We start from the raw sequence: 20,624 nt of genomic DNA, 5'->3' as shown, positions 1-20,624 counted from the left end.
GGGAACTTTTCCCTTCAGAAACAACGGAGCAAGGTCACGTCCCATTTCCGGCCCTCAGCCTTTCCCTGTGGAAAATGACTGGACGAAGCGGATGGCTCCGGAGAGCCCTTGCGACTCTTAAGACCCCTGTGTCTAGGCGAGGTGCGGTCCCCTCTGTTCGAATCTGACATCCTGCCGTTTAACTCAGTTTCCCTGTAGCCTCAATCATCTCAAAGTGGGCTTGGGATGCCCACTGACCTTTAAAATATCCCTTCTCTCAGCCTCATGCATGGGAAGTGGTCACCAGCCAGCCTCCATGCGCTCCTTCCTGCCCTTCTGGAGACTCAATATGGCTGTAGGCCCAGTGTCCTGGAGGAGTGCTGGGTCCGGAGCCAGGAGACCTGGCTTCCATTTTACTAGCTGTGTGACCCTCAAAGGTGATCTCTCTGAGCTTCAGTTTCATTATCTATAAATGTACAGGCTGCCTATCTGCTGGATCTGGGGAGAGCAGTGACAAGGGCAGGCAGATGGCCAATCTGAATAGGCTCCGCCAAAGAAGGCAGTGGACAGCCCCCTGCTATCTGCCTGCTGTATTGCCAGCCAGGCCTCCAAAATAACTATCTCTGCCAAAGGGCACCCAGAGCCATAACCCTACAGGATGTCCCTCTGCACAAGCCTCCCAACCCACCCTTCAGAGCCCACATCCACCCTCCTTGGCGGCCATGCCTAAAACCCCTCAACCCTTGTGTTGGCAGAACTGTCGCAGGTAGAGGGCTACCAGCGGGACTGAGAGACGCCAACCCACCAATTCTCACCTCAACAACCTCTACCAGCCCCATTAGGGTTTGCTGCTCCTGCTCCGAGTAGGCAAATGTTTCCATCAGTTCTTAGCACCATGTATCTCTGTCATAGCATTTTTAAATGTACTGATGAGATTATCTCATCAATTTATTTCTCTTCTCGTCTTCCTTCTCTCCCCCACCTCCACTTTCAAATTCTAATCTTCATGGGGCAGAGATTTTGTTCTTTTTGTTTCAACCAATATATTCCCCAGCCTCTGAGTAGTGCCTGGGAACACTGTACTCAATAAATAATTGTTAAATGGCAGCTGGCCTCCTATGCACACATCCCATCCCTGAGTTTATGAGGAACTTTCCTCATCAGTTCTGTCTTCCCCATGACCCTATCCTTATCCTAGTTCTGAGACCCTTCTTTTCTGCATGCTTTCTTTCCATTTCCACCTTCAGCCAACACTAAGGTCTTCTTTCTGTTTTTCTCCCCTGTCCTCTAAGTCAGGTGTTCTTTCTGTTCAGCATCTCCTCATTTCCCTTGAGTCCTGCTATCCCTGTACAGGAGAACTGGATCTAGCCCTCCAGGGCCTTAAAGCTTGAGAAGGGAGACCGAGAACCAGAACTGTCAGAGAACATAGTTCCAAGAGACAACCCAAGATTGCTTATGATGTGCTTGATGGCTGGACAGGAGGCAGGCTCTTGGATCTCCAACCTCCCCCCTGCTAATGCCCCATAGCCCCAAATCTCATATTATTCATGGGACCTGGCCTTCTATTTTAAGCTTCCTTTTAAAAAATCAGTTCTCTCCAGCCCTGCACCCAACTGCATCCCAGAAAGACCACTACATTGCCAAGATAATATCACCTACTCAATAACTCCGCCTCAATGTCTGAAGCCTGGTATCTCCACTTTTAGGAGGCAATGGAATGTAGGAAAAAGAACACAGGAATCAGATACACTTTTGCTCCAGTCTTGCTCTGCCACATACCAGCCTATGACTGTAGATAAGTTACCTGTGACAGCAAGTTACCTCTTTGATCTTCAGTTTCATCTGTAAGATGGGATAATAGCCTGTCTCGTGTGATTATTACTAGCATAAAATAAGATGTCTGCCATCACTTCACTACCATGCCTTGCCCCATGCCTGGCCCAGAATAGGCATTCAAAGACTTATTTTTGTCAGGACTGAAGGAATAAAGAGCTTTCTAAATTAGAAAGCACCATTCAAAGATTTATGAGAAAGCTCTATCAAAGAAAGCTTAGATCCTAGTGTATGGGAAATAAAGGAATGTCCTCCTTGTAGGGGCATTGGGAAGATTCAGATCTCAGAACGGGGACACCTAGTGGGGTTTGGCAGTTTATCTCCTTGACTGAAATACACACACATACATACACACACACACACACACACACACACACACGTGTGTGTGTGTGTATGGTAAATAACATACTCCAAATTTCAAGGTACCTCTGTGAAGAAAACACCCCTTTACAAATTCTGTGTGTTTCTGAGTGTGTCCTATCTACCAAGGCAGAGTAGTCATTCCACAAACAGGTTTTATTCCTGTTAAACCCAACCAAGAAAAGATTAACTGATAAGTAGGTAACACTAATGGTGTCCCATAAGGAGGCCCAGAAGTCTAAAGAGAGGCACTGATGGGGTGGGGGTGCAAACAAAGGGAAGCTGCACAGAAAATGGGGATCAGCAGATCTGATTGAAGATGGAGAAACTAAAAATAAATAGTCTGGGCTCTTTTTTAACTCGTTTGGAACCAAGGCAGCTAAGGTGGACCTGACAGGGAGGGCAGGCAAGGCTGATGATAGGAAAGTGAGTAGGGAGGTGGAAGGGGAGAGAAGGCAGGCACTGAGGGGACTGTGTCCTCAGGAAACCCATGTGTTAGTAGGCATCTCTTACAGAAGTATTATGGCCAGAACTTAGGAGTCTTCCCAGAAACAGTCCAGCCTAAACTTGAGAGGAAGGCCAGACAAAATGTAGTTGGAAGGGACTGTTTCTTCAGTGACCAGGGCACATGAGTAAAACTAGAGGGGAAGCTGGGATGATAGCAGCCTGAGCCATGTGTGTAACTATGTCACAGTGAACTGAGGAACATGTGAGCAAACCTGTCATTGAATGACCTCAGCGTAACTTCCACCTCCAAGCAATCACACTGCTGGGCAGGATGGAAACTTTTGAACAGGTTGGAGATGTGCTTTGCTGACAACACTGAAAAGAGGAGGTCTAAGAGATACAGTCGGAGAAGGCAATGGCACCCCACTCCAGTACTCTTGCCTGGAAAAATCCCATGGATGGAGGAGCCTGGTGGGCTGCAGTCCATGGGGTTGCTAAGAGTCGGACACGACTGAGTGATTTCACTTTCACTTTTCACTTTCTTGCATTGGAGAAGGAAATGGCAACCCACTCCAGTGTTCTTGCCTGGAGACTCCCAGGGACGGAGGAGCCTGGTGGGCTGCCATCTATGAGGTCACACAGAGTCAGACATGACTGAAGCGACTTAGCAGCAGCAGCAGCAGCAGCAGCAAGAGATACAGTAAAAGGTATGATCCCAAAGAGATTGCCTTTGGGGGAAACCTCTGAGCTTCTGTAGTTAGGGGGTTTGGGGCACAGAGTTCGAAAATGCTAGAGGTTCAAGGAAAAAGCTTCATAGAGACTTCTCTAGGCCTATTGCTAGGCCTGTTTCTGCCTCCTCAACCCCCTGACATCATCCCCATCCTCTATGGCTCTCCTCTTTTAGGTTACTCCACCAATCATCAACCCAAGGAAAGAAGAACTCATGAACTTCAATGAACCAGCAGTGACCACCAAATCTTCAAGGTCCCCAGTTAACAGCTAGGTACTCACATCATCCAGCTTGCGGTCTGTGCCCAAAGCCAACAGGTTGTTGAACTCTCTCTCCAACACTTGGCGTGCCTAGAGTGCACAAGGTGAGACAGGGAGAGTAGGGAGGGGCTATGGTTAATGACTTCTAATACCATCTTTCACCTGTTTTGTAGGGAGTACAAGGGTGGAGATGGGGTTTTCAGTTCATTTAACCCATTGGCCTTTGATACTGTTCCTTTAGGCCTGACCTTGGTGTCCGCCTACAGGTCAAACTGTAAACCTTAGGATTTTTCCATATGGAGCTAATTAGAAAACTATAATTAAAAAAAAAACAACTATATAACACATGGATGGACAGGCTTCACTAACTGGGGGCAAAAACCAACAGTTTGTCTATAAGGGACTATCATGGCATACTACCTCTCTGAAGGGATAAATATGCATGGAGAACATGTATAATAAAGATTTATTTAGATTATATAAATGTATTTTATGAGGTTCCAAATAAAAATTTTAACTTAGGAGACTGCTCAGTCATGGATATTGGTAGCCCTTAGGCTGTGTGGGGCATAAAGGCCTTCTGTAGGCCTCCTAGTACTTTAACTCACTAGATTTGAGAAATGCCAGAAACAAGGAAATTTTCAAAATTGCCACCAGATATTTTTAACCATTTTTAGTGAAGGATTCCATATTGGATCAGATCCTACTTCCCTTAATAGCTAAGCTAAATGAATGGGTCAGAAAAACAAGAATGGTTAGAGAGCAACAGAGGGGTAGCCCTGCTACTGTTTACAGATGTATTGCTATCCACAAAAACTGGATGTATGTAGAGACAGGAAACAAGACAAAACAAGCCGATTTCTGAGTAGAAAATACTAACCATAGAATTCTGTGAGGACGGTATTTGTTGGTAATGGGTAATATTTTTATAAATGATCAAAAGAGAGACGCACAGTTAACTTTCAAGTATCCAGATGACACTGTTCCCCTGGGTAGTGAAAAATGATTATGAAGCTGTGTAAGTGGGCAAGAAGGCGACCAATGAGGCTGGAGGTGGACAATCATAGAGATATTGCATTTTGTGGGGAAATCTCAGCTCTTCCTAGAGAACAAGGGGAATCTGTGCCATCCATTCTGACTGGTGGGGATGGGTCACTGTAAAGACACTACAGGACACCCTGGGCTTGTGTGCTGCCATCACCCCTAAAAGGCCAATACACCACCAAAATTACGAGACAATTCAACACTACCTTGCACAAGCAAAAACTTGTCTGTTCCCAGAATAGCTTGTGCAGCTCTGGTGGTTGAATTTCAGAAGATATATGACAGCTGCAAACAGTCCAGACAAGGGTAGCTAAAATGATCAGGGCATGGAAACAACTCTATATGAGAAAGGCTAAAAGAATTAAGACCACTCTGTCTGGAAAGACAAAGCCTCAGACCCAGAGGTAGCACAATCAGGGTTTATGAAATGACAGAAAGTAGAACTAGTCAAAAACAAACATCTGTACCAAATCACAGACAATTAGGATGAGGCAGTTGTCCTCCCCAGGGAGAGCCCAATGTGAATTACATTTAGGAGAAATAAAATCAGGAAGTATTTTATACAACAGGTAGTAATTCTAGAGTCCATTATCCACAGGAAGTTAAAAAGGTCAAACATAAATAAGTTCAAGAGAATTTAGTTATATTCTTAGATGATAGCTCCATAATAAATATGAAATGTAATGGAAGGAGATGTCTAATCTTTTGAGCTGTTGACAGGGAGACAAAGCTTTGGCATGGAGCATCTCTGGGCTGTGTTATTTGGTATATTTAGCTTTCTTAAACCTAGGGACCCAGGAGCAGATCCCTAAGATGGGAAACAAAGGAGATACAGGTTCTCTGGTCCTTTTGGGCCCTAGGGCTAGGGCTATTCATTTTTCTCAATGAATAGTCAGGTCAGAAAAGCAAGTTGAGGCAAAGTCTCAACTGCAGTGATGTGGCTGGGAGATGGAGGTGCCCACTGCAGGGGCACCAGGCCTGTGCTGAGCATGTTCTGTTTGTGAGGAACACTTGTTTCCTAGGGAACTTGGTTATGCACAAGGACCACTTGGAGGTTTGAGGACATTTGTGATCCCCTCTAGGACAGGCCTCCCACCAATCCATAAACCTATGCATATCAGAGGGAAAGAAAGCAAGAGTAAAGGGAGACCGAGATTGAGACTGATGACAAGTATGCCCACCTGGGTATTTTGTGTGGGTATCTGGAGAACCAGGGCCAGTGTGTTGTGGTCAAAGTTCTCATCCAGGGCCAGCAAAGCGCCATGCACACCACTCTCATGGAGGTTTCCTGCATAGTCTCGGAGCCCAATAGATTGGACCCAATGAACTACCTGGTCATTGGTCCAGACCAGCACATCTGGAGGGTGGGGGCAGAAAAGCAGCAGAGACAGGTGTGGCCAAAGCCTCTCCAGGGACAGAAATGGAGGTCCCTGGACCCAGAGCTCCAGTCTACCCTGTTTGTCTTGGCTCCTACCCACTCCCACCCCCCTTAACTTTCCACATCTTCTTTCTGTCCTCCTTGGGACCTGAGCTCTTGGAGAACCACCCCATACTACTCCATTCTTGCCAGCCTGCAGGTTCAGGCCAATAGGCTTTCTCCCCAGACCCCCTGTATCAGGGACCCCCTGTCCCTAGGCAGGAATGGCCCTTTTCTTAGTCTTTCTACGTTCAAGGTCTCTCCTAAGACTTGCCTTTCTTTCTGGTCAAACCCCACCCACAGCACCAAGTTCTCTGAGCACTGTCTCACACCCTTGCATTTGTCTGGTTGGTGGCCCTGTCGTGTGTGTGGGGCGGGGGCTGCTTCTTCTCCAACAGGTGGCAGCATCCTCTGGGCGGAGCCTGTGTCTCCCGGCAGGCTCTGCCTTCCCTCTCAGATTTGGATCTCTGCTGTGGCACGGGACACCTCTCCTGTCTTCCCTCAGCCGGAGGCAGGTCTGTGCGGCAGGCCCTCGTCCCCCCAGGCTGCTTCCACAACCCTCAGAGGAGGCTCCATCGAGCCTGATAGGCTTACCCTTGATCTCATGCTGGCTCTCCTCCCGCCGCTTCTCCAGCTCCTTCCGGTCATAATTCAGCCTCTTCAGGCACATGATGCCATACTGAAGACTGGTTCTGCAGGCACACAGCCCCCCTGAGCCAGAGCCTCAGTGGGGTTGCATTTCAACCTCATCTGCCCCATATCCAGCACCAGTCACAGCACATCAAGACCTACATCCTCCAGTACAAAGAGCGTCCCAGCCTGCTCCTTCTCCACCTTCCCCAGGGCTTAGATATGATCCATTCAAGGGTTACTACCCTACCCATCTTCCCTCTAAGCCAGGGTGTGGGCTTGACTGATGAAGGAAACTTCTTTGAATGATAGCAACATGTCCTTCCCTCTCCAGGGTCTGAAATGACAAAGACCCGTACAGATACTCTTTTGTGTGCCCATTTCATTGAGTCCCTAAAATGGCCTATGGTATGACCTGCGCCTATACTGACAGCTCCACTGTTCCTCAGACACGGCAGGCATGCTTGGGCTCTGCGCCTTGGGGCCTCTGCAGTGGCTGCTCCTTCCGACTGTGTCATCCCTCCCCCTTAGACTGCTACATGGCTCATCCTCCTGTCTCCTTTAAGTTTTTGCTCAAATGTATTTCAAGTTGAGTAGTTACCTTGTCCACCTGATTTAAAACTGCAACATCACCAGCATCACCCCCAGCCCATACTCCCAATCCACCTTACTCTGGTCTAATTTTTTTCCTACCACCTTTTATCTATTAACATTCTGTATATTTATAATTCCTTGCTATGTCTCCCAGTTACAATGTAACTGGAAGCTTTGTTTTGTTCACTGATGTATCTTAAATCCCTAGAATGGTGCTTGACACAGTCCATAAATGTAAACATCATAAATCCTAAATGGATTACATGAAATAATTCACATAAACTATTAAAGTACTTTAAACTGTACCAGGTACATAGTATGTACTCAGTAAAAAATGACTAAGCCAGGCCAAAACCCAAGGACTGCAGAAGGGACCCCACAGGCTATCAGTCCAAGTTCTGACCTAATGCAAGAGTCACCTCTTTGACAACCTTTTGAGTATTATGAACACCTGTGCCTGAACACTTCTGGTGACAGGGAACTCCCTACCTCTCACTGCAGCTCATTCCACCTTGAGCAGCTTTCCTTGTAGTGTGCTTTAAACTTGAACACTACTGTGCCATTCAGCCTCTCTGGATTTTATCATCTATAAAGTGGAGGAATAGAATAGAAGGTCTCTCCCAACTCCAGCTGCTTTTGACTACCATTGAGGTCATTGCTTTGTGAGATTAAATCATGCTGGATTGCTCCCTACTTTTCTTACCTCAGTTCTACCCAGGTAGCCCATCTGCCTAGAAAAGAATCCCATATAGCTCAGAGACACCATTTCTAGGAACTGTTTTCTGGCTCACGACCTTTAAGCCTTTTGGTCCCTGGAAGGAGGGCAGATGCACACATACCTCCTAACTGGAAATGCCTCTAACTGCGATCCTACTATAATTTCAGTTCAGTTCCTATGACTTTCAAAAAGCTGTTGTATGGTATAGCAGAAATATAAAGCCCTTAACGTCAGATCAGTCTGGGTCTGAATGCCAGCTGTGCCACTCTCCAGCTGAGTGGCACTCGGCATATGTGAAACGGGGGTAGTGCCTCTCCTGCAGAATCACCACGAGCATTAAAGGTGATCCTGTATGACAGGGTTTAGTCCAGCCCCTGAAATATAAGAGGCACTCAGTAATGGTGCCACTCTTAGGAGGACATTGCTGATTATTGTGTGTGTGTGTTCTCATATCAAAATCGGAGATGCTCATGGAAACCTGCTCAATAGAATACTATGGTCTGAGGAAAAGAGCTCTCAGTGAGGTGTCAAGAAAGAACGTTGGCCCCATTCTGCAGCCACTTGACTTGAGACCTGGTGACACTCAGTCTCTATTGGACTTGTTTTCTCCATCTGTGAAAGATGTTTTTAAATATCCCCTCCTCATCGTTAAAAAATTATAACTTAAAAAACATTTTTTAAAGATGAGAATATGCTCATGAAATACTGAGTGGAATGAAAGCAGTTATAGACATAACTGAGGTAATAAGGAATGCAGAAATGCTTCATTAACACTGAAGTACTGACGATTTGGGGCTGCAGATGTGTATAGTCTGAGTCTCTCTCCTGGGACCTGGGCAAAGGGTCAGGGGAAGACTTCTATAATGCTGGGCAGGGCTGGGCTGCCAGATCCTGAAGCAGCCGAGGCACATCTCAGCTTGGTGGGCAGTGGCCCTTCTCTCCCCAGCCCCATCAATCACTCAGCAAGGACAGGTGCAGCTAGGTCTGGCAGCCTCCCAGACTGACAGAGACAAAAGAGTGCCTTTCAGCCCTAGCGGTGAGGGGGGAGGGCAGACACAGCTAACGGTTCCGGCACAGGAGGTTCTCCGGCATGGTGGTAAGAGAACTGGGTTTGTGTCAGGAAACTTGCATTCTGATAGTATCCTTGAGTGACCTTGGGCTGCTGCTCCTTCCTATCCCTCAGTTTCCTCACCCATAAAAATATAGAGGCTAACTAATCTATTCCAAATATAATTTGCTCTTTATGAGTTGGAGAGACCAAGGGACACCTGCAGATTCCAAACAGAACCTTGAAAAGCCACACACTCTCAGTTGTAACCTTTGACACATTAACCACTCAAGGCAAAAGAGCTGGCTCAGATAGTTGGTATGATGTGAAGCTGAATGTTAAAAAGGACTTTCTAAAACCTATAAACTCCTGGAACTATTACCACCCACTTTACTCTCCCACCCAAACGCCAGCTGGGGTCAAGCACATATTTCAAATGAGTGAAGCAGGCTGGAGGGGGTAGGAGGACCTGGGGAATACCTATGTTTTAGGAGGGCTGCCTCCCTAGCTCCAGCTGGTTGTTTCCATGATCCTGTTTTTCAAGAGAAGCCAGACATCCAGAATTCTGTGTAATATTTCCTAGTGTTTAAATGTTGGCAACTAAAGTCATAATTTTAAAAATACAATGTAGGCCAAACAAAATACATTAGTGAGCCAAATTCTACCCTCAGGCTACCAGTTGGTGACCTCCACTGCAGACACTTTTGCACAGAAGATCTGTCAACAAAGAGAAGAACACTGGATGACTTTCTGTACAAAAAGGATGTATGTTTAAAGCTGAGAGGCTCAGATCTAGGATGTTAGCAGAGCAAGAATCCAGATAGAACTTTCCTCTGATCTTGTAAGGAATCAGGTACCTAAAATAGATGCTGGGTTCAGTATGAGTCTTCTCCGGATACATGTAGGGAATTCAGCAAGCCCCGTGACAAGAAATAAAATTCATATCTATGAGGACATTTTTCCAAGTGAAGCTAAAAAGAAATGACTGTGTCTTAAGAGTTGGAGGTGAGAGGATTGAGAGGGTAACAGGCAGGAAGGCCAGGGGTCTCCAAATGGAGGAAACAGGTTGCCAGTGTCAGACATTTTTCTCTCTCTTAAGCGGCAGGAGGAAACAAACTAGCGATTTTTTTCCTTCTCTGCTGCTGCTGCTGCTAAGTTGCTTCAGTCGTGTCCGACTCTGTGCAACCCCATAGATGGCAGCCCACCAGGCTCCCCCGTTCCTGGGATTCTCCAGGCAAGAACACTGGAGTGGGTTGCCATTTCCTTCTCCAGTGCATGAAAGTGGGAAGTGAAAGTGAAGACTCTCAGTCATGTCCGACTCTTCACGACCCCATAGACTGCAGCCCACCAGGCTCCTCCATCCATGGGATTTTCCAGGCAAAAGTACTGGAGTGGGGTGCCATCGCCTTCTCCATACAAATTTAAAAGGAGGTTTCTCTTAAAATACTGTGTTGCCATCATGACACCTGGTTTCACCTGAAGTTAACTATTCTCAAACCTTGAGTTAACCAATGCATTTTTCTTATGGAAATATTTGTCTTAAACTATGTTAATGTACTATGCATTTACCCCAGATTCTGTCTTCAAGTTGGTTCCGCCTAATGGCTCAGAACGGACTTGACAAACCAGTATGTTATACTCAGACATTGTTCCCCTAATCTATGTAAATGAAACTATTTGTATGGCAATCTGCCCTTCTATAAGATTCAAGTCAATCGTTTTATGGCCCGGGATGAATCATCTGGTGCCAAGATTATCCCAAAATGCATCTTATGGATGAGGGGCCTGGTGCCATTCTGAGTTTTAAGACATTCCTTTCTTTCATTAACAGACTGCTAGTGACTATATAACATCCAGCTGAAGACTAACAGGGGGGTACTCTTTTTGCCCCCTTCTGATGCCTATGTCAGAAGCTTTCTCTATCTCCGTTATACTTTAATAAAACTTTATTACACAAAAGCTCTGAGCGATCAAGCCTCGTCTCTGGCCCTGGATTGAATTCTTCTCCTCTGGAGGCCAAGAATCCCAGCGTCTTTTCATTCAGCAACAACCTTTCAGGACTAAACCCTCAAATTGCAGTGGAGACAAAGATTTGACTTTCCCTAAATGGAGATCTGTCACTATCCCAAACTGGTAAAGAAAAAGCGCCTCTATTCCTGTAGACAGACCCCCAGAACTGGGGCAGACCTGTGCTGGGAGGCGGCCGTGGGCTCCAGCCTGGCTCACCGGTGGGAGCTGTCCACCATCTTCAGGTGGACCCGCAGGTCCTTCTTGGTGAGGTGATCCAGCATGCGAGCGTCCACGAGGCACTCCATGAAGTAGCTGCGGTACTGGGGGAGCCCCAGGCTGGGGAGCCACTGGTTCCCAATCCACTCGTGGTTCATATCCCCATAGACCAGGGTCTGAGGAACAAGATGGAGGAGGATGGGGGCAAAGGCAGTGTCAGCAGGTTGCAGCTAGCATATTGTTGAAGAGAGAAATCTTACTCCAACATCCATGGCAATTCAATAAAATCGCAGCTTACTTTCACTGAGAGGCTGGGGAACAATGTCTGAGTATAACATAGTGGTTTGTCAAGTGGGAGGTGGGGATTTTTAATGGAATGTTTTAAATCCTGGAATGATGTATTTCTACTCACTTATCAATTATCTACAGTAATGAAAAGAAGCATCTATCTAGGCAGCAGATAATAGGAACTCCTTCCCATCAACTTGAAAGGCATTTGTGGTGCTGTAAGGCAGACTTGCCTTCCTGATTTCCAGTCAGCCACAAGCCTGCTGAGTCCAAGGGTCAGGCTGCTTTATAGAGGACCTGCAGAGTGGCTAAGAAAGCCAGTCTTTCTTGGGAAACTATCTTCATATGGTCCACAAGGGATTGTGTTTGACTAAAGATGTAAAAAAAAAAATGAAGTAAGGTGACCTGTGCCTGAATAGCCAGTGCTCTTCTCTAAGGCTTGGTGGTCTCTCCAGAAATCCTCTAGGTCCTTTGTATGCTGTCTCCCCACCCCCAACACAGCATGTGCACCACCCCCTACCCAGTCTGGTTCTGAGAGGCCTGCTCCAGTTAATCACTGCCTCCTATCTTGCAGGCAGGGACATCTCTGACCATCTATCCTTAAAAAGAATTTTAATGGCAACCCTCCATCACTCTCTTTCTTTACCTAATCTGATTTTTTTAGAACTGAATATTTTATCTTATCTTTTAAAAAATAGTTCATACATATAAAATATATGCAGCGTATGTTCATTGTGAAGCATAAAGATGAAGTTAACATCTCTGGATGTCATCCACTGTGGCCTCCATCCCTGTGTCTTCCCCAGCTTGTGCCCTGCTCCCTCGAGAGGAAAAACCTCTCCTGAGTTTTCTATCATTCCCCTTCTTGAGAAAATGTTTTATTGGTTCTTATGGTCACTGATGCGTACTTCTTTAAATAATATAATTACATTTGCTTGGTTGAGAGTTTTAATAGAAAATCTTTTGGGACTTATAGCTTTCACGTTACATTATATGTGCGAGTCATTTATTTCCTCTGCTGAATAGTATTTTACTATGACAATATACTGTACCTGATCAGTCCAGTCTACTACTGCTGCTGTTGCCCAGTAAGTATAAACAGTGCTGCTCTGTGCTTCATTTTAATTCATGGCACTTATATCTATCTGCCATACTGTCCATTTATTTGTTTACTGTCTATCTCTCCACTAGAATATAAACCTCAGGAGGGCTAAGATTGCTTACTTCTGTAGAGCAAGGCCTAATACCTAGTAGCTGCTCAATAAATCCTTGTTAAGTGAATGAATGAAAGCCCTTTGCTAAGCTCGCCAGGGGTACCCCCGAGAGGGTCAGGATGAGGAAGAGGATTCATACAAATGATCTCAATACTCCTGGGAAGAGTGTCAAACTGAGGGGAAGAGGCAGGCATGCTGGGGGCACAGCCATCCAAGGGTCCTCACCTGCCATGGTAAAAACCAGAGGTAATGAAAGGGGACTGAGGAAGGAATGAGGCAGGGCTTCAGCAGAGGAGAAACCTGTGCCCAGGGCTCTTCGTGTGAAGAGGGACCTAAAAGACCAGGGCTCAGAGTCCTCCAGGAGCAAACCTGCTGGGAGAACACCACCCCAAACTGCTGCGAGTTGGTTCTGAACAAGGGGACAGGGTCTTACCTGAGCCCAGCTGCCCTCCTCACTGTCCTGGGAACAAGTGCAGCATGTCAGGGGGAAAGAGGCAAAATCAAGAAACCTGGCAGCCTCCACCCAAGGCCCCATCAGGAGGAAAGAGCAGACACCCCAGCAGCGGGATGGGTGACTAGGGAAAGCTTGCTGGGATGGTTTCAGCACAGAAGGTGGTGCATATGCCTGGGTTTGCAGTGAACGGGGATCAAATGTGTGTGTGGCAGAATCACAGGCAGCCAAGTTCCCAGGTCCTCATCACCCTCCCTGTTCCTTCCCCAAGGATCCAGCGCAAGGGCAAAGACTGGCTTCATGTCTGTAGCTGGGCAAGATGTTCCCAAGCCCTCCTCTTCTCTGCAGTACATTAGGAGCCTAGCGTGAGCCTGTGAGCCCCCTGGGATGCACCCCCACCCCCACGAACTGTTTCCATTCTCACTTCTCTCCCACCAACTCACCACTCTGAGAGCAGAACTCCATCAAACAGCAGGGATCCCAAGCTTATACTGTATCAGCTGCAACCCCCTTTGCCTTCCTATAACCTTCCCCTCATCCTCATGCAAGTCATCAGTCCTAACCCCAGACCCAGGACCCAGGGCCTGACTCACTGTTTTAGTGGACGTTGCCAGAGTTTCCATCTCTTCGTGGGTGACCCAGACATTCCCAGAAGACTGCAGGCAGAGAAGAAACCTAGCTGGTCCTGTGTTGGGGTGCCTAGGCTCCCTATCAGGCTGAGAGCCTCCAGGACAAGGACAGAGCTGCCTTCCCCAAGTCCCATCACAGGCCCAGCCCAGAATTCTGCAGTCTAGCTCTGAGCAGCTCTCTTTTATTACCGTGTCTGCACTGCTTAGCACGGTGTCTGGCACACAGAAGTACTCAGCAAATTTTTCTGAATGAATATGAATAAATGGCGTGAATCTGGTATACGGACTAACCCAATCACAGAGATGGACTACAGTGAAAGATTTCCTCTGGGCCTCTATGGACAGGTTTACATTCTTCTGGAGAGGTTGGAGGGCCAGAATTTACAAATGCCCTATTTCCTCTGCTTCCCACAAAGGCCCTGTTTGCAAACTCTGCCCAAAGATCTAGAATTCCTGGCAGAGGGAGAACTGGGGAGATGGAGCTCATGGGCAGTATGTGGGAGGCAGGGAATTACACCTGCTGAGATCCTGCTGAATCAGTGCTACCACCTCTTGGAGGCCAGGTGGAACCCTCTGTGGGGACAGGAAGGGACAGGACTCAATGCTATCCTCTTCCCAATGACCCATGGGAAACTTTGCAGACACTATTCTGGGGCTTCTGAAAATATTCTAGGTGAGGGAGAGGCCACTCACAGTCCTGGAGGTGGGCGGGGCAGAGGGGCTGGTCAGCGACACCATCTCCTGGATGGCCAGCCGGAGCTTGAGCCGGTGCAGGGCATTGCTGATGCCAATTTCTCGCTGGATCTCTGTGTCCGATAGGGCTGACATGATGGCGCCACTCTTGACGTTAGCCCGGCAGGCTGCCACGTACCAAGCAGGCATCCCCACCCAGAGCTGCAGATACGAGGCACAGAGGGTAAATTCAGACCCTTCCCCAAGATCTGGGCTTCACTCAATACTGAGAGGCAATGGTCAGGCCTCATCCATGGTCCCAGAATAGCAAATGCAGAGCAGAGGAATTTAGACATGTGGAAATGACCATCACCAAATGCTTTTTCTCATTTAACAGGAAACTCTGAGGCCTGGGAAGGTGAAGGGATTTTACCAACACAGCGTGGGTGATCAGCTCCTGGGGATAGCTATAGGAAAAGTGAAACCACCTGTGAAAGTCTTATGGCTCAATGATGATTAATTCCCAGACTTAGCCACCTGAGAGACATCAGAATATAACATCCATTATGTCCTCCAAAGTAACAGGTGTGTATGTTTGGGAAAAGGGGGTGTTGGCTAAGTGCTAGATATGGCACTGTGCACTTCGCAGGGGAGAAACATGCGGGGAAAATTTTAGAAATGCCACCCCTGTGCCTAAGGAGTCCTTATCCTTTCTCACTCATCCTTCCCACCAGACCCGAGTAGACTTGGACTCCCTTTGCCCAGGTTTACCTCTAGCCAGGAGACCACAGTAGGGCCGTCCCACTGGGCAAAGGGCATTCCTTTTCTCCGGGCATCTTCAAGCAGCTGGTGTCTTTCAGGAAGAACAACAACAGATTTACTAGTCCTTTTTTCTTTGTCAACCATGCTTACTCTCAGGGACCATGAGCTCTGCCAAGATGTGGGCTCCCACTACCCCAGCTCCTCACCACAGGACTGCCACCTTTGCTCTATGCCTGAAACAGTGTAACACGAAGCCATGGGGAGCAACACCTCTCCATTCCCAGAGGTGAGGGCTTTCAGTTTGTTTGCACAGACATTTTTGTCTGCTCTGTCAGAGATCCCAGGTGCTGGGTCATAGCACACTTGTCTCCTTCTCCCAAAGCGCCCTTGTCTCCTTCTTGCTCAGGTCATCCTAAGAACAATCTCCCAGCCCCCACTTAGACCAGGCCAACTCAGTTCAGAAAGGGCCTTGCTGGGCTCTGACTGCCTGAGCTCAGCCCCATGGCAGTCCTGGGGCACGACAGTGAGTGAAGGGCTGGACCCCACCTTGGCAGAGCCTAGCCTGTGGTTCTTACTTCTTCTTCAGCCTTCGGTCCTTTTCTGCCTGGGTTCCCAGCTTGCCAGGCACCATGGGCTCCTGCAGACCGAGCTCAGAGTCTGTTAGTAGTACAACTAGAATGGAAGAGACAGCGTATCAGCTAGGTCCTCTGCTTCTCCTCCCAAGGCCTGGGTCAGGACTGGAGAGCAGACCAGCAGGACGCGCCTCAGCACAGGAGAGCCTTCAGGCCAGAGGGGACCACCCATTCTTCCTGGAGCCTCCACACAACATCCCTACAACCCGGCGGTCCCACAGTGGCATCAAGTGGGTCACCCCCAAGCCCAAAGAGCCTTCCCCTGGGGGCCCCAGCTCTGTAAATGTTTTCCAGCCAGATGGCTAGAAGTTGTTCCACCCTAACAGCAGCAGAATCCTAGCAGAACTTGTCCCTCCTCCAGACCAAGCTGTGAAGGAAACTTGGAAAGCCAGACTGGGCTTTGGGCTCAGCCAGGATTAGCGTGGCCCGGGCTGGTGTGGGGAAACAGGCATGCTCAGAGATGTGTGTCTGGGCCCCTTTCTCAGGGCCACTCACTTGCACAAATCACAAAATGGAACATGCATGGCTCTGTCATCTTAAGGATCTCCTGAACTGATGCCAGAGTTCATGGCAGGGGCAGCATTGTAGAATTCATTTAAGTCCCAGTCACTCCTCACAAGTATACAGGGGGCAGAGGGTAATCCAGAAATCAATCTGCAGTGCTGTTTTAGGTTTAGGTGCCAACATGGTGTGGGGAACATAGGAAATCATAAGGCTCCAACACAAGATGCCTCTTGCACTGCCAGACCTCCTCAGCCCTGGCCCCTCCCGTCTGTGGCTGGCTCCACAACGTATTTTGCAAGGCCTCTGTGAGCTCGCCCCAGCCTAGGATCTAAACCCACCTCTTCCATTTCTCCCACACCCTTCCCTATGCACCAAACTCTCATACCCACCCCGTCCCCCTTTCACACACAAATGCTTCTTCTTGGCTAATTCCCACTTAGCCTTCAAGCTTCTGCCCTGGTGTTGCCCAGCAGAGAAAGTCACTCCTGTCATTCCCAATGCTCCATAACTGACCTCTGAGTTCCAGAAGCACCCAGAGCATATTGCTATTTTAATATTGTTTTGGAATCATCTCTTTTTCTTTTTCATTAGAAACTGAACTCCTTGAAGGAATGACTACTGCTCTGATACCTATTACGAAGCCTTGCTTTACTACAGTACTTAATAAATGTCTGTTGAGCCAATAACTGGATAGATGAGGGCAACGAAAGGAGGAAGGGAGGGAAAGGAAGAAAGGAAAGAAGGAACAGGGGAAGGACAGGAAGACAGCTCACATTTACGGTGTGCCTACCACATGCCAAGCACACACTGGAACTTTATATTATCATAGAGCTGTTAATAATGCTACCCTCGCCCAAGTACTTACTTGACTACAGTGTCTACCAAGTTATGATTAGGCATTAGGATATTTTGAGTCTTGGAGGCAAGGTATACTAGGAATTAACAAGTGACTCTCCTAGGAGAAAAAAACATCCAAAAAATTTCTCCTGAAGGTCCTGAGCACAGTACACTAGAAAACCTCCAAACGGGAAGAAACCTCAGAGGTCCAACCTCACACTTGATACAGGAAGCCCTTCTACAGCATACCAAATAAACAGCCATTCATCTGATGCCTGACACTTCTCACGGCAGGAACTACCACCTCATGAGGCAGCCCTTCCAGCTGTGAAACAGCTCTGACAGAAAAGTGCTTCTCTGGAGCGGAATCTCGGTGTCTGTGGCTTCTGCCCCCTGGTCCCTGGCAGACAAGGCTGGATCCAAGGACACCCTCCTGCTCCTCCCCTACTCACACCCATTTACTAGGGTTAGACAGAGACCATGGCCTGTGGGTCCATCCCGGCTCGGCTGGATCAGCCTGCCTTTCTCCTTCTTCCCAAACAGGCGGCCGATGGATGATTTGATGCCCTTGCGCTTGGCACCCTTGTGCAAGGAGTCCTGGCTGCTGTTGCTGCTGCTGGGGTTGCTCCCTGGATCCTCCAAAGCACTACAGGATGACAGCCAGGACGGGGTGGGATGAAAAGAAATATACTTAAATTACAGCATGAGAGATGGGAACTAGACTTCAGGAAGAACTTACAGTAAATGTCAGGATTGAAAGGGTAAGGGGAGTATGATCAGAGCACGGGACCAAAAGAGACACGGAAATGTCCTTCTCTCATGGTGTTTCAAAGAGAAGTGAGATGTTCAGACACCTGGGACAGGTAAGGTTCAGCCTGTTCAGAGGCAGAGAGAGGGACGAGGTAAACTTGGGGACGGAGAGGCTTGAGATGGGGTCTGCTCCATTTACCTCTTGCCTTCTTCCTGGCTCAGGGCAGGGAGGCCAAGCTTTTCTAGCTGCAGTGTCCTGGGTGAGGAAGGAGGAGAAGTCTCACATTTTATGGTGGCTTTATCCTCTCGGTTCTCTTCCCAAGACACTGGTGACTGAACAGACAGTGGAGCCGTCAGGGGGTAGAGGGAGAGAGCGGGGGCTTGCTGACCCAGCCCAGATAGGCGGAGGGGCGTAGAGAGCGGCAGAGGGGAGGCCCTGCCGGGGCTTCTCAGAGTTCAGACTCAGACTCAAGGGCCCACGGGGGGAGAAATTGAAAGGGAAAGGCGGGGGAAAATTAACCTGTTAGTACCTGGGTCATCAGGCAGCACTCACCAGCAGCTTCCTCCTATGTTTTCTTAAGTCACTGGGCTGGAAGAGAGAGTGGAGGGTGAGCTTGGACTCACCTTTTGGATGCTTGAACGTCTACCCTAAGGGGAACCCAGTGGTCTTAGGATGAGAAGATAGGACTCAGCACCTTATACAGACCTGAAGAGAATATCACAGCAAAACAAACCAACAAAAAACTGGCTTGAAAAAAAATAAATCAGGGCTTCCTCTGAAAGAGAGAAAGACGTGTGGGGGTTGGGTGAGTTTCTTAAGCATTATCCAAGGGGACAGGGCAAGAAAGTAACCACGTAGCTCTTCCCAAACCCAGAACGATGTGCTGGTAACCTGGCGTGCCAAGGTCTATACACATCATAAGAAGAAAATGCTGTGACCCAACTGAGAGTGAGCCCTGCAGTCAATTCCCCTCAGTCAACCCTGAAGCAGAGCCTAGTGATGACAAGGTTGTTCATCAACTGCCCCAAGTCTCTCACCAAGGTCATGACCCCCATCCGATCCAGGTCCTGGGCAGCACTGCGGGAGGTAAGCTTAGGTGTGGCACGGCCGCTGAGTGGAGGGGACGCGCTGGCCAGGGACAGGGCGGTCAGAGAGGTGGGGATGGAACCGCGTTTGTGCAGCTGGGTCAGGTCTAGGGCCTCCATGCTGCCACTAGTCACTCGCGTTTCCAGCTCCTCAGCACGGAGCTCTGTGGACTCCTTCTCTTCCTGGATCATCCTGGGAGGTAGGCAAAATCGGGCCTCACTGTTAGCCCAGAGAGGACTGGCAGGAGGCACGTGTGGGCACTGCCTGAGTCACCACCCAGTGACCCAGGGTACAAGGTGATGCTCAGGTGTATCCCAGTGTTCGGGGGCATTGCAGGGACATAGAAGGCCTTGTGGGCACAGCTGGTTCTATCCCACTACAACTTAGCAATTTTCTGTCTAGTTAACTGGCCTAATGTAACAAAACTCCCTAGTTTAACAAAAGCAGTTGCTAGGAAAGGAGGCAAGTCAGTCAGTGGAATATAAACCTTCCCGGAAGTTAGAATGCTTGACCTACCACTATCTATAGGGCCTCAGTTTCCCAATATACCCAATGTCAGGAGTGGTCTAAGTCAGTAGTTCTCAAACACAGAACCTTTAATTGATGCTGATCCCTGATGGAATGTTCCCTGTTCCACAGAAAAATTAGAGTAGTAGTGATAATGTTATGTGTATGGGGGAGGCACTCAGAGAGAAATGTGTGTATGCACACTCACACACACACACACACACACACAAATGTAACGACGTCAACTATCCTTTAGAAGTAGGACCTATCTTTATTCTCAGAGCATATCTTTCCAACTTTAGGGATATTAAAATATCCTTTCTTTGATAGAATGGTTATGACAGGAGACGGTAATTTCTTTACTGTTTCATTTTGCAGAATGAAAGTTGGCAGTACTATGTTAGTACCCTTCTCTGTGTGTGTGTGTGTCTGTGTAGTATTTTCTTTTTAGCTTGTCTGTGAAATCCAAAAGTGTGGGAACCACTGAACCAGATGACCCCTACAGCCCTGTAAAGCACTAACGTTCTTTGCTTTGGACTTTCCTTTGCCATTTGTCACAAACATTAATAAACTCTCTATAAAAATGGAGTAAAGTGTAGATTTTGATAACATTCCCTGCCAGTGGTTTCTGTCTGATGCTTCATGAAGGATGGAAGGCATGACACAGTGCACGGAGTTTAGAAAATTTTGAATCCTGGCTCTGCCACTTACTGCACTGCTTTGGGCAAATCATTTAATCTATCTTATTTGTTTCCTTGTCTGTAAAATGGAAATAATGCTGTCTCCTCCAGTGACTGTGATAAGACTGACAAAAGCTCTCACCCTGAGTTGGCCTCAGTATGTGGGAACTACACAAAAGTGATTGTGTTTAGCTGTAGGAGGTCAGGAACACAGCCTCCGAAGACCTGGGAGGAAAAATGAAGCCTGAGAAGTCAATCTGAAGTCCTGCCCCTCTCCATCAGCGTTGTGCCAGAACCTTGCCTGATCCCCACACAGGGTCCCTAG

General features: G+C 47.9%; 1 protein-coding gene across 1 annotated transcript in view; it reads right to left on the bottom strand.

Annotated features, from left to right (window-relative positions):
• Positions 1 to 3,314: 3,314 nt before the first annotated feature.
• PPFIA4 (protein tyrosine phosphatase, receptor type, f polypeptide (PTPRF), interacting protein (liprin), alpha 4) overlaps positions 3,315 to 20,624 on the bottom strand; it is a 46,343-nt gene continuing 29,033 nt past the window's right edge. The window contains exons 17-28 of the mRNA XM_010854248.1: positions 19,064 to 19,304; positions 18,579 to 18,614; positions 18,225 to 18,358; positions 17,755 to 17,921; positions 15,878 to 15,974; positions 15,312 to 15,393; positions 14,562 to 14,762; positions 13,222 to 13,248; positions 11,287 to 11,462; positions 6,665 to 6,762; positions 5,835 to 6,010; positions 3,315 to 3,699 (exon numbers count right to left, since the gene is read on the bottom strand). Of these exons, the coding sequence (XP_010852550.1) occupies positions 3,619 to 3,699; positions 5,835 to 6,010; positions 6,665 to 6,762; positions 11,287 to 11,462; positions 13,222 to 13,248; positions 14,562 to 14,762; positions 15,312 to 15,393; positions 15,878 to 15,974; positions 17,755 to 17,921; positions 18,225 to 18,358; positions 18,579 to 18,614; positions 19,064 to 19,304 (1,516 nt within the window). The 3' untranslated portion in view covers positions 3,315 to 3,618. The remainder of the gene's footprint in view (positions 3,700 to 5,834; positions 6,011 to 6,664; positions 6,763 to 11,286; positions 11,463 to 13,221; positions 13,249 to 14,561; positions 14,763 to 15,311; positions 15,394 to 15,877; positions 15,975 to 17,754; positions 17,922 to 18,224; positions 18,359 to 18,578; positions 18,615 to 19,063; positions 19,305 to 20,624) is intronic.

This window comes from Bison bison, unplaced genomic scaffold (assembly GCF_000754665.1).
Source record: "Bison bison bison isolate TAMUID 2011002044 unplaced genomic scaffold, Bison_UMD1.0 scf7180017864338, whole genome shotgun sequence".
Taxonomy (NCBI): Eukaryota; Metazoa; Chordata; class Mammalia; order Artiodactyla; family Bovidae; genus Bison; species Bison bison.
The sequence above is the reverse complement of the archived record's forward strand: the minus strand, read 5'-3'. Positions and strand labels throughout refer to the sequence as shown.